Genomic DNA, 12,994 nt, shown 5'->3' with positions numbered 1-12,994 from the left:
ATAAATGTCATATTTTAAAGTATACTTGTTTGCAAATGAATGTAGTATGTTCATTATAAGTATTATTTCACATATTCCCAATTTATAAAATATATTGCCTTCATCACACTAAACTTACTATCTCCTTAGTTTTTAAAGAATATATAAATATTTTGTCACATTGGAACTTTAAGTTTAAATTCTTTCCTCTTAGATCTATTCCTCTCTTACTCACCCTAATGAGTTTTTATAGTTCCTAAATCTTCCCCTTTATTCTCAAGACTACAAGCCTTTAGATAAATTACACATGCATACAGATGTAACCTTTTTGTAGAATCTTATTTGGACTTTTCTTTATCCATAGGCTTCCTTTTCATATTTGTGATCTTTGGAGATTACAGGAAAAGTAGAATATAAGATTAAGGATAATCTCAGAAAATTAGGTGATACTATGAGATGGAATAAGGAAGCAGCAAAAGCTTATCTATGGGGTGGTAAGAAGGAATGACATTATAATATAATATTTGTAATCATTTTTAAACCATTAAATCAAATCAAATCATTGAAGTGCCTACTATGCACAGGTCCTGTGCTAGGCATTAAAACAAAAAGACAAAAAAGAATCAGATCCTGCCTTCAATAAATTAACATTCTATTGGGGAAAAACATTTACATGTATAAGTATACAGAACACATACAAAACAAATACAATGTAATAGGAAGAGGGAGAACTAGCAGCTGACTGAATCAAGAAAGGACTCATGTAGAAGATATTGCTTGAAACAAACTTTGAAGGAAATTAGTAATTCTAAGAGACCCAGATGAGGACATGTATTGCATATGCATGAAGAATAGCCTATGAAAAGCCACGGAGAAGAGCTGGAATATCCTGTTATGATGAACAGTAAGGAAGCTAGTCTGGCTGGGTTGTAGAGTCCAGGAGAATGAATAATGTGTAATAAAGCTGGAAGCATAGGCTGGGGCCAGGTTGTAAAAGACACTAAATGCCAAACAAATTTGATCCTACCTAGAGGCAATAGGGAAACACAGGATCCGATTACGCAGGTTAGCAATGTGCTCGGACCTCTGTTTTAAGAATATCATGTTGGCAATTGTATGGATGATAGATTGGGGAAAAGAAAAATTAGAGGTAGGGAGCTCAATTAGGATACTGCAGTAATCCAGGAAAGAGGCTGATGAGGGTCTGTGTGGTAGTGATGTGAGTTAGAGGAGTCAGATGACAAAGATTTTGTGGAGGTACAAACAATAAGATTTACCAACTGATTGGCCGTGTGGAGAGAGACAGCAAGGAGGTGATAACTCTAAGATTGTAAACTTGAGTAGATTGGTAAGATAATGGTATCCATAACAAATATAAGACAGTTTAGAAAAGGGGAAGATTTTAAAGGAGAAATGGTAATGAGTTGAGCTTTGGTCATGATGAGTCTGAAATGTCACTTTTTTTTTTTGGTGAGGCAATTGGGGTTAAACGACTTGCTCAGAGTCACATAGCTAGTGAGTGTTATGTGTCTGAGGCCAGGTTTGAGCTCAGGTCCTCCTGACTCCAGATCTGGTGCTCTATCTACTGTGCCACCTAGCTGCCCCCTTGTTTGAAATGTCTAATAGGCAGTTTGTGATGTCTGCCTGGAGTTTAGGAGATGGATTACAGCAAGACATATAGATTATAGATCTGAAAGTCATCCATATAGAGATAATTCAACTAGAGGAGCTGATGAAGTCAACAAGTGAATGAGGAGACAGAGAGGGGCCTAGGACAAAATCCTGGAGCACAACTGCAGTTGGAGGGGAGTAGGATATGGATGACAATTCGGCAAAGGAGCAGTCAGATAGGAAGGAGAACCTAGGGACAAGAATGTCATGAAAACGTATGAAAGACTTTGGAATGGCTTCTGTGGCAAGTGCCAGAGAGAATCAATTAATGAAGAGTAAAAAGATTGTTTTGCTGTAGGTGAGGGCCCAGTTGAAATCAGATAATTTATATCTGTATTGAACTCAATCTACATAGTTGAATGACTTTGTCTGGTTCTATTCAGCAGCAGATGAAAAGAAGCAAAAGAGACAGATGGTAGGAATACTCAAAGGCTGAGGTTTAGCAAGGTATAGGCAGCAACAGGATAAGAGGACAATAGATTCAAGAATAGAGGACAGTAATAATATTGAGCCAGTTAACACTAGGATACAGATTAGGAAGGGAGGAAAGTGAAGCCAGGGCAGACATGATGACCTAGGAAACTGGGTGGGGAATGAAGGGACTGGAGATCATCGTGAAAACAAAAAATGGGATCAGGAAGTTCATAAATCATAGAATTAGAGTTGATCAAGAGGTCTTAGAGGCCACCTAGTCTCAACCACTTTATTTTGCAGATAAGGGTCTAAGGACCAGAGCAGTCAAGTAATTTGCCCCAAGTTTACATGGATAAAAAAAATAGCTGAGATGAGCTTTGACCACTTGCCCAAATCATAAATGCTTTGAGTATTTCTGTGCTATCTTATACTTATACTATAGTTATTTACATACCTTTCTCCTCTGTAATGCAGAACTACAGAATTTGAAAGTTGGAAGGAACTTCTGCAGCCATGTAGTCCAATCCATACCTGAAAGGAACCCCATTATAAAATACCCAACAAGTATGCAGCTTTTGAAGGCCTCTAAAAAGGGAGACTCTTTCATTATATTAAGTCTGACTGCAACTTTTTAAACTGTGTTACCCAGAACTGAGTACAGTATGCCAGTCTGTCCAGGGCACAGTAAAGAAGGACTACCATCTCCTTATTCTTGGAAGCTATCATTTTGATGCAGCCCAAAAGCACACTCATTTTTCTGGCTACAACAACACTATGGTGACATTGACTCAAATTTCCAGATCTTTTTCACACAACCTGCTATCTAACCATACTTTGCCTACCTTGTACTTGTGAACTTGCAATCTCTATTGGGGCAGAGCCCTTATTTTTCCTTATCCCCTTCAGTTCCTACGATTGTGCCTTACACAAAGTTGATTCTTAAAAAATACATGGAGAAAGAATGCTAAATAAAAATACACTCTCTGGGAAGCCAGCTCTCATAGTTGTCTTGTGTGACATTGTAGCAAAAGCAGCTAGAGGGCACATAATACAACCAGACTCTACTTCTGTATCTTGACTAACTTGCTTTGTAGTTTTGGCCAAGTTTGCTCTACTCTGTCTATTCTTTCAACTATAAAATGAGCAGATTGCATAGAAGAAATGAAGTGAATTAGGAGGTAGGGTATAGAAGAGAGTGCTACATTCAAAGGCAGTGGAACCTAGTTGAACTTTTTGCCATTTACTATCTGTGACCCTAGGCAAGTCACTTGACCTCAAATTTTCATTGTCTATAAAACTGAAGGGCTGGATCCAGATTTTTCTAATATCCCAGTTCTTAATCTATTAATCATTTCATCCTTGAACTTAATTTGCAAGTATCAGTTATAACTTATTACCCCATGCAGGGGGCAGCTAGGTGGTGAAGTGAATAGAGTGTCAGGAAGACTCATGCTTTTGCATTCAAATCCAGCCTCTGACATTTCCTAGCTGTGTGACTCTGGGCAAGTCACATAACGCAGTTTACCTTAGTTCCTCATCAGTAAAATGAGCTGGAGAAGGAAATGGCAAATCACTCCAGTACCTGCGCCAAGAAAACTCCAGATGGGGTCATGAAGAGTCGACCCTATGTGGCCTTATGACGATGTCTTTCCCCCTCCATTAAAACAGGATACTAACTGAACCGGGGGTGTGGCAAACGCCTGCACTAGGACCTAAGGAGGATAGCAAAGCGGTATACAATTTTTGTGTCCCAGGAGCCTGCCATTTTGCATTCCTGCTGAACAGAGCTGGGGAAACCACAGTTCCTGTATCTTAAGCTTCACATCTGTGTGGTGGTGTAAATATAACGCTAGGAGTGAAGAAAATCTGAGTTCAAATCCAAACGCAGACGCTTACTACTGTGTGATCCTGGGCAAATCACTTGACCTTTCTCAGCCTTGGTTTTCTCATTGATAAAATGGGTATAAGAGCACCTATCTCCCACGGATGCTGTGCGAGATGAGGGTAACTTTTGTGAAGTGCTTTGCAAACCTTAAAGTGTTAGCTTATTAAATTCCTATACCCTTTATACTTTCAATACACAAACTTCTATACCTTTTATACTTTTAATGCCATGAAAATTTCATTGCTGTTTTCCTTCCTTCCAGCGTTTCCTAAACGTTCCCTTCTCCATTTATTTCTGTTCTCTTCTCTCTACTCCGCCCTCTCCAAGCCCACGTGATCCCTAGGGAACCAAGGCATCCTGGGCGGGTCAAGTAAAGGACGCATGCGCGCCAATCCTCCTGCGAGAGGATGGGGGAAGGAGAGGCGGGGTGCCACAGTAGCTTCCAATCTCGCGATACTTGCTTCCTTGCCGGCAAAGAGTGTCCGGGTGCTTGGCCTTCTTCTGGCAATTGTCTCTCTTCCCTTCGCTCTTCCCAGTGCTTGGCGCACACTCCGGAGCGCGCAGCCCGAGCATCATGACGTCGGCCTTGGAGAACTACATCAACCGTATCCTTGAGCTGCTGCTTGGGCGGCGGCCGCGCGACCCCCTCCCGTTCCCCCGAAACCGCACCCCTTTCCCCTCCGTGGTTGCTCCGGGGATCTCGAGCGGCGCAGGGTCTTCTGGCCTAGAGAGCTGAGCGGGCCCCGGCGCGGCCGGCCGGGAAGGGGGAGGAGCGATGGGATCCAGGCTCGCCTGCCGGGACTCGGGGGCCCTGGGCAGGCGCAGCGGTACCCGCACCCTCATTCGGGGCCCAGGCGTCCCGTCCCGCCTCCTGTCACATCTTAAGTGTGGTTCTCTACTTCTTAGCAGCACTACCCTCTCCACCCAAAAAAATGTTTTCCTCGGTGCAGCGGCCATCCCCCTCCTAACGCCAGCCTCCTTCCGTGGCATCTGCAGCAGCTGTCTTGTCCTCCACCTGGAGAGCTGGACGTGAGGGTTTGGATGCGTGGGTGCCTCCTGCAGAAACGGGAAGGATCGTGTCTAAACTGAAAACAAGAAAAGGCCTCTAAAATACCCTTAATTTTAGAGCCCAGAAAAGAAACCATTTAAGGCTTCAGTCATTTATTCTTGTTGACTGAGGGGTGCTGAGGTAGAGAAAGCAAATTACTATTGTATTTAGGGGGTCCCATTTACTGGAGCTAATGTGGGCTTTAATTGGACCCCTTAGAGGAAGTTGGGTGAGGAAAGTTGTTTTAAGGTTGCATAGTGCCAAAAGCTGGAAAAAAAATACTCTGTAAAAGTAGTTAAACTTTGTAGCTGTTTTAGGGCAGAATAATACAGCTGAAATAGTGAATTTTTTTTTCAAAGAAAAGATTCAAAGATTGGAATTGTTATAAGTATGGTTTGGTTTTGTTGACAGTTATAAGCACAGTTTTGCTTTTTTGTTGTGGTGTTGTTGGTAACAGGGTATCTTTTACAGAGTTTTCAGACCTTCACATCCACTCTTTTTGTTTTGTTTTTTTAGGCAGTTGAGGTTAAGTGAATTGCCCAGGGTCACACAGCTAGTGTCAAGTGTTTGGTCTGAGTCCGAATTTGAACTCAGGTACTCCTGACTTAAGGGCCGGTGCTCTATCCACTGCACCACGTAGCTACCCCGCACATCCACTTTTTATATGGGAATTTGGAATGTAGGTGTTCACCAATTGTGAGGATAGTATGTCAGATATTCTAACAAATTTAGAATTAGTTATCAGGGCTTAAGATTAAAATGTACAGACTTGCTAAAGAAATACTTCCTTAATCCTGTTTTATCAGGTACAGTTGCTGTAATTACATCTGATGGAAGAATGATTGTGGTAAGTATTTGGTTCTACACTATTGTATCATCTCAGAAAGTTTTATTTGTAGAATGTCTGTATCACCACAAGATGGCATGATATTTTTACATTTACTGCATTATCAAGTTAGCATTATGGATAGAGTGTTGGTCTTGGTATCTGAAAGACCCAGATTCAAACCCTTCCCTCTGACTCCTATTACCTGTCGGGACCATAGACAAGTTGCTCTCCAAACCAGAGTTCTCTCATTTGTAAAAGGAGATAATGTATATAAAAGGCTTTCCAAACGTTCAAGTCCTCTATTAATGTCAGCTGTTACACTTTTCTCATAGACTCTACAAATTATAGAACACTTGCCTTCTGCGTTCCTCTCCTTCTATTCTTAACCTTCTGCAATCTGACTTCCAGAGTCATCCAAGTGAAATTGCCCTCTCCAAAGTTGACAGTTGTCTTTTAATTGCCAAATCTAGTGGCCTTTGTTCAATCTTTATCCTTCTTGACTTCTACCACATTTGCCACTGCTGATCGCTTTCTTCCCCTAGATACTGTCCTTTCTGGGATTTGTGACATTGTTCTTCTGGTTTTCCTCCTACCTACAAGTCCTTTACTGTATCTTCATCTGTGTTATGTTCCTTAATTGGGTATTCCCTCTGGTTTTATCCTGGGTTCGATATTCTTTTCCCTCTGTCACTTTTTTTTTCTGTTCCCCATCTCACTTCATGATATCATCTAGATGCATATGATTCCCAGATCTCTATATCTTGCCATAGTTTCTCGTCTGAGCTCTGGTCACTCATCACCAGCTGCCTTTTGGACATGTTAAATTATGTTCTCTAAGCATCTGAATCTCGTGTCCAAAACACAACTCATATGTTTTCTCCCAACCTCTCTCTTCATTGCTGCACCGTTATCCAGGCTTGCAACCCGAGTGCCATCCTTAGTTCCTCTCCCTCCACATATTCAATCCATTGCCAAATCTTCTCGTTTTTTTCCTTTATGATACTTCGTTTTTTCCCAGACACACAGCTACTACCCTAGTTCAGGAACTCATCTCTCTTGTAATGTAGTCTTTTGTGCCCTCTGTCTCAAATTTTCCTCCAACTGCCAAAGTGATTTTCATAAAGCATAGGTTTTTTGTTTTGTTTTTTTGTGAGGTGATTGGGTTAAGTGACTTGCCCAGAGTCACACAGCTAGGAAATATTATTTGTCTGAGGCTAGATTTGAACTCAGGTACTCTTGACTCCAGGGCTGGTGCTCTATCCACTGGGCCACCTAGCTGCCCCTAAACCATAGGTTTGACCATGTCAGTAAACTCCAGTGGCTCCTTCAGACCTATAATTACATACTACATACAGATCACAATCAATTCACATTTTTTCATTCTGTGCAACTCTTGTGTTTGTCCTCCCTTCATCCCCCCCACAGGGACTCCAACATGCTGGGGTCCCTAGATCTTTTGACATTTCATCATGCTAGGAGAGCCTGTCTAGACTGTCTATCACTTTCACTATGAATAGCCTACCTCTTTCTCTGGTCATACATCTCTGAGTTGTCCGACTTGTAAGTTGCTTAAAGGGCAATGGAAGGGGCCATAGTAGGCATGAAAAGGCTTTACTATATTGAGAATTGTGCAGAAGCATCATAAAGATACTATGTAAATATGAAGATAGGTGAACTTACATGACCTATGGTTTAAGTAAATGGGAAGTGAATATAGATTTTCATAGATTGTCAGAGTTGAAAAGGACCTTAGAGATAATCTAGTCTAACCCCCTAATTATAAAAATAATAATAATAAAAGCTAATATTTATGTAGTGTTTTAAGGTTGGCGAAGTGTTTTTATGTATTGTCTCCTTTTTTCCTCACAACATTGTGAGGTAGGTGCTCTTATCCCCATTTTACAGATGAGGACATTGTGGGTGAAAGAGATTAAGTAATTTGTTCAAGGTCACATAGCTATTATCTGAGGCAAGATTTGAACTCGGGTCTTCCTGGCTAGGTACCTATTCACTCTTCTATACTCTCTGTCCACTGTGATACCTAACTATCTAGGGGCCTTTTGTTTTTACAGATGAAGAAATGAAGCATAGAAAAGATTCTTTTAAAAAATCACTCACCCAAGAACACACAAATAGTTAGAAGTAGAGCTAGAACTAGAACCCAGGTCTTCTGTTTTCTAATCCAGTCTTATTTCTTTTATACCCGTATTTTAATTTCCTGTAGACAACAGTTATGGATATCTGCAATATTTTTCCCTTGACATATACTTGGTGATCATACTTAATAATCTCTTTTTGAATTCCAGAAAATGTTGGTGTCTTTTGGTTCTGTTGCAAATATTTTTAGTAATTTAATTAAGGGTGACAATGTTGCTTTGTGGATAAAGGAACATGGGCAGAGTGAATGGAGTCAGGAAAACAGAGTTAAGAAGACTTGAGTTCAGGTCTTCCTTGTGACTCATTAACTAGCCTGTGATTCCTGGCTAGTCACTTAGTCTCTTGGTATACCAGGCTGTTTTCTAATACTGTAATACACTGTGAAATACATATGCCTTTTGCATATCTTGAGCTAGTTTTCTCTCCTGCAGTTTCCTACACCAGTGAAATCACCCATCTGAATAACAACCAAAACATTGATTCTTGAATAATCGGTTAATCAACAAGGATTTATTAATTACCAGTCACAGACTCTTAGACACTACAGATAAAAGGACAAAAGTGAAACAGTCCCTGTGTCAAGCCTACATTCTCTTTGGAGAGAGAGACATATAGTGGAGGGACTGCTAGGTGGTGCAGTGGATAGAGGGGACCTGGAGTAAGGAAGACCTGAGTTAAGATTTGGCTTCCAGACACTGTATGACCCTGGGCAAGTCATGAACTATAAAAGGAAATGACAAACTCCTTCAGTATCTTTGCCAAGAAAACCCAAATGGGGTCACAAAGAGTGGGACACAACTGAAATGACTAAACAACAGCTCAGGTGGTAGAAGGGAAGATGCTAGGGGGATCATGAAAAAGTGTCTTTTTTCAGTAAAATAGGACAACTGCTGCTATGGAGTAGATGACATGGCTTTGTTTTGAAAATGTGTGCAAAAAGCATACTGGGAATCAGGTCTGGATTATTGTCCCAGCTCTCCCACTTAAGAGAGATATGTGACCTTAGGCAAGTTGATTAATATCTTTAAGCCTCAGTTTTCTGATCTGTAAAACAGATAATAATAATATATGCCCTGTCTATATTATGGGATTGTTCTTAAAATTATAAATGTGAAAGTGCTTTGTGAAAAATAAAGTAGCTATGTAAAACTATAATTCAACTATATGATATTTCTGTAGATTTTCTTTCTGCACTAGTGATCTAGTGTAGGAGAGACAAATCCTTTCCCTAAATATTTCGGAATTCACTCCCAGTATGCATTAGAATGTGAAACATTTTATTAAGTAAAGTAATTAGTTAATTTAGGCTTCATGGAAATTGTTCAGAGGAGTTGAAAGTTTTTTAAGAATTATAGTCTTGACAAATAAACTTAAATGACAGGCTTCTGTTATGAAATTATTTTTTTTTATTTTGCTTACTGGCTTTGTTTATTAAATTTTTCCTGTAGTACTATGTAGATGGAAGTAATGTGAAGTTTTTTTTTTAATTTTATGAAACCCCAAGATAAAATTATTTCTTTCTTAATACTAGTAAAATTAAAGGGAAAGTATTTTTTTCTGGAAAAATTTACATACAACAAATAAAAGGAAATTTAGTTCATGTTACTTGATACATCCAAAACATGCCTCAATGCTATCTTTAAAAAGTTATGCGTGTCCTAATGGACTCTTTTTTGTTTGTAATAATCCAGTCAATATAAGAATTGGTTGCTTTTTTGTTTGTTTGTTTTTTTAAGCGTGATTTCTCCAAGCCCTGGATTTCGTTCCTTCTTTTGGCATTGCTTTCTGGGTTGTGCTATTCAGATGAGGAAAACTGAATGTACAGAAAATCAATAAAAAATTGAAATATTTAACAAGAGCCACATAAATTTAAATTTCCTCAGAAATTCTGCCAACTTTTTTCTGCTGTCATTTAAAATTGAGTTTATTCCATGAAATCTTCTCTAAATAATTCCATCAGGCTCCAGTTATTTTATAAAACACAGTATTTTAACTTTGAAAAATTATAATTAATGTAGTCCTTTTTTTTTGAAGCTTGCTATTTCATATATTTATTTGGGTTCATTAGGTTACCTTTAGAATATAAATTCCTCAAATTCAGGGACTTTTATTTTATCTTTATATCCTAGCTACTCCATATCATCTTGCACAGAGTAAATGTTTATTGAACTTAGTGGGATATTATCTTTCGAAAAACAGTGACTTACATACCATCCTTTTGTAAATTTGCAATAACTGGCACAAAGAATATTTTATATAGTACCTTACAACAAATCATGGCTTTCTGCAGACTGTTGGCACCCAAGGATTTTTTTCATTAATAAATAAAAGGTTGTATAACCTGAAATAATGTTATAGAGGGGTTATTTTCTTTTTGTTTTTTAATTTTAGAGTTAGAAGGTAGACTTTTTAATGTGTCTCATTTGCGTTTGAAGGGCTAGTTTTCTAGAATCATTTTGTACTTAGAAACTGAGATAACCTAAAAGGATTTCATTATTGTTTTTACAGGGAACACTAAAAGGTTTTGATCAGACCATCAATTTAATTTTGGATGAAAGCCATGAACGAGTGTTCAGCTCTTCTCAGGGAGTAGAGCAGGTGGTATTAGGATTATACATTGTAAGAGGTGATAATGTGTAAGTATGTTATTTTTTAAAATATGGGCAAATTCAAGCTATAAGAATATAATTGATAATTTAATAATATATATTAATGTAGATGTTTTGTTTTGTTCCCCCCCCCCCCCGCAAAGGATAGGTTTCTATTAAAAGGAATCCCATAGTAAGCCATTTATAAAGTGAATAATTATCTCCCATTCATTTTATAACTCTGGGTTTTCATATATTTTCTTGTTCAAGATGAATTAGAGTGAGGCATAGTGGCGCAGTCCTGTAATCCTGCTACTAGAGAGGCACCTGAACTGCAGTAGGGTATCTGCATTAAGTCCAAGATTAACGTGGCCATCAGATTGCTTCTGGCAGCTAAATCACACAGTGGAGAGAGCGCTGGGCCTAGAATCACGAAGACTTGACTTCAAATCCAGCCTTAGTGTCACATAGCCAGTAAATAACTGATGCAGGTTTCAGACTTCATTGTGCACTACGCCTCCCAGCTGCCATTTTTTGAGGGATAAAACACAGTTGTCCTTTTCTCATTTTTGTAGCATTTTTCCCATTTTCCATGATCTTTCAAAGATTAGTTCTAAGTGACTCAGAAATCACTTCTGCTAGTGCTCTACATACCTTGCCATTTGCTATTCTTTGTGTGGACCGTTGTGTGCTTTTTAGTATCTCCTTGCTTGCCCTAATTTTAAATTCTCTTTTAAACATTTTGTTTTATTTTTCCCATTCTCCTTCGGTAAGAAAAAGGGAAGCAAAATAAATTGAGTAGTTCAGCATTCTTACTATTGTCTGCCAGCATGCCTTCCATGCCAAGCTGGGCCCTATGCCTTCTATGATACTTTCCCCCAAAAAACAAACAAAAACATTCAAATCCGTTTAGGTATCCTTAGCTTTAATGGCCAGCTTTACTTCTTTCTGGCCTTTAACATTGCTGACTATTCTTATATTCTGTTCTTATACAACTACACCAATTTTGTTCATCTTCAGTTACCTTCCTTTGCTTTCATTTTCTTTACAAGTCTTTTAAAAATCTAATTTGGTTGGTGATTTGCTTTTATTCTTTAGACAACTCCCTTTATCCTTAATGGACAAATTCTTTCAGATAAATTCATAAGAAAGATGTAAGCAAACTGCTGTGATAGGTCATAAGATTTAGAGCTAGAAGGGATCCATTCTGTTTTCATTTTCAAAACTGGATTATTAAGAGTATCTTAGGCATATGTATCCTACAGTACATTAGGCTACTGACCTTTGCCTTCCCTTGAGCTTCACATACATTCCATGTAGGGATTATATCAGTCAATAAAATGGGGGAAAATGAATTGCTATGTAAATAATATAAATGAGTTTTATTGAAAGTATTATTTTTTAAAAATATTTTGTCATCCAAATACCATTATTGAAATTACTGTAAAAGTCACTTTAGTTTAGTTACCTATTGATTGTTATAAAAACAGCAATGTGTTTTATAATTTTATGTAATCTTTGAACCTGAAGTGGTAGGCTAATTTTATTTGTTATATCACATGCTTTAATATATTATAACTATATAGGGTTTAATATGTAATCTGCCATCATGATCTAGCTGATTTTCTCTAATAATTATAGTATTTTAAAAATCTGTTCTGTCTGGGAAAGAACTTGATTTTAAATTTTAGGTAAGATCCTTATTTTTAGTTCAGATTTTAGATCAGCATGACTCCCATTTCCTTGACTTAGGTAAAAAAATTGTTTTTTGAAAATACTAAGATTGTTCTAAACCACATTTCCTTTTCACCATATTACCTGTTTCTATTTTGAAAGACTTCAGTATTTTTAGAAATTACTCCGAAATTCAATTGTAAAAAATCTATGCAGTTTTATGTATTCTTTTTTTTTCCTTTACATTTCATTACAGTGCAGTCATTGGAGAAATTGATGAAGAGACAGACTCTGCGCTTGATTTGGGAAATATTCGAGCAGAACCTCTAAACTCGGTAGCACACTGATAAACTATATACTTTGGACTTTTGTAAATCTTTCAGCTGTACAGATCTACTTATTATGAGGAAAATGTGCAGAATTTTTACAAATTGTGATAACTATCTACATTCTTACTTATTTTGTGAGTGTTGCAGTTTGATATGTAAATTAAAATATTTCTACATTTTGCATTTTATTGTAAGATTTTTTTAATATTGTATAAGCATTTAGTAGGGACTAATATTTGTAATTTGGGGAATTTGATAAACAAATGTTAATTTTGACATTTTATAACATAGGGAAATTTGTAAGCAGAAATTTATGCGCCACTTATATCTATTTATTTTTAGTTTTCAACATTCACTTCCACAAGTTTTTGAGTTCCAAATTTTCACCCCTTCTACCCCCTCCCCCACCCCAAGATGGCA

At 37.9% G+C, this 12,994-nt stretch overlaps 1 protein-coding gene across 1 annotated transcript; it reads left to right on the top strand.

Moving 5' to 3' along the window:
- The first annotated feature begins 4,404 nt into the window (after positions 1 to 4,404).
- LSM8 (LSM8 homolog, U6 small nuclear RNA associated) lies at positions 4,405 to 12,757 on the top strand. Its single transcript, XM_020976056.2, has 4 exons — positions 4,405 to 4,554; positions 5,804 to 5,844; positions 10,492 to 10,619; positions 12,502 to 12,757. The coding sequence occupies exons 1-4, from the start codon at positions 4,524 to 4,526 to the stop codon at positions 12,590 to 12,592; spliced, it is 291 nt and encodes a 96-aa protein (XP_020831715.1). The 5' UTR covers positions 4,405 to 4,523; the 3' UTR covers positions 12,593 to 12,757.
- Positions 12,758 to 12,994: the final 237 nt, after the last annotated feature.

Source organism: Phascolarctos cinereus, unplaced genomic scaffold (assembly GCF_003287225.1).
Source record: "Phascolarctos cinereus isolate Bilbo 61053 unplaced genomic scaffold, phaCin_HiC Scaffold_1;HRSCAF=81, whole genome shotgun sequence".
In the NCBI taxonomy this organism is placed as follows: domain Eukaryota; kingdom Metazoa; phylum Chordata; class Mammalia; order Diprotodontia; family Phascolarctidae; genus Phascolarctos; species Phascolarctos cinereus.
The sequence above is the reverse complement of the archived record's forward strand: the minus strand, read 5'-3'. Positions and strand labels throughout refer to the sequence as shown.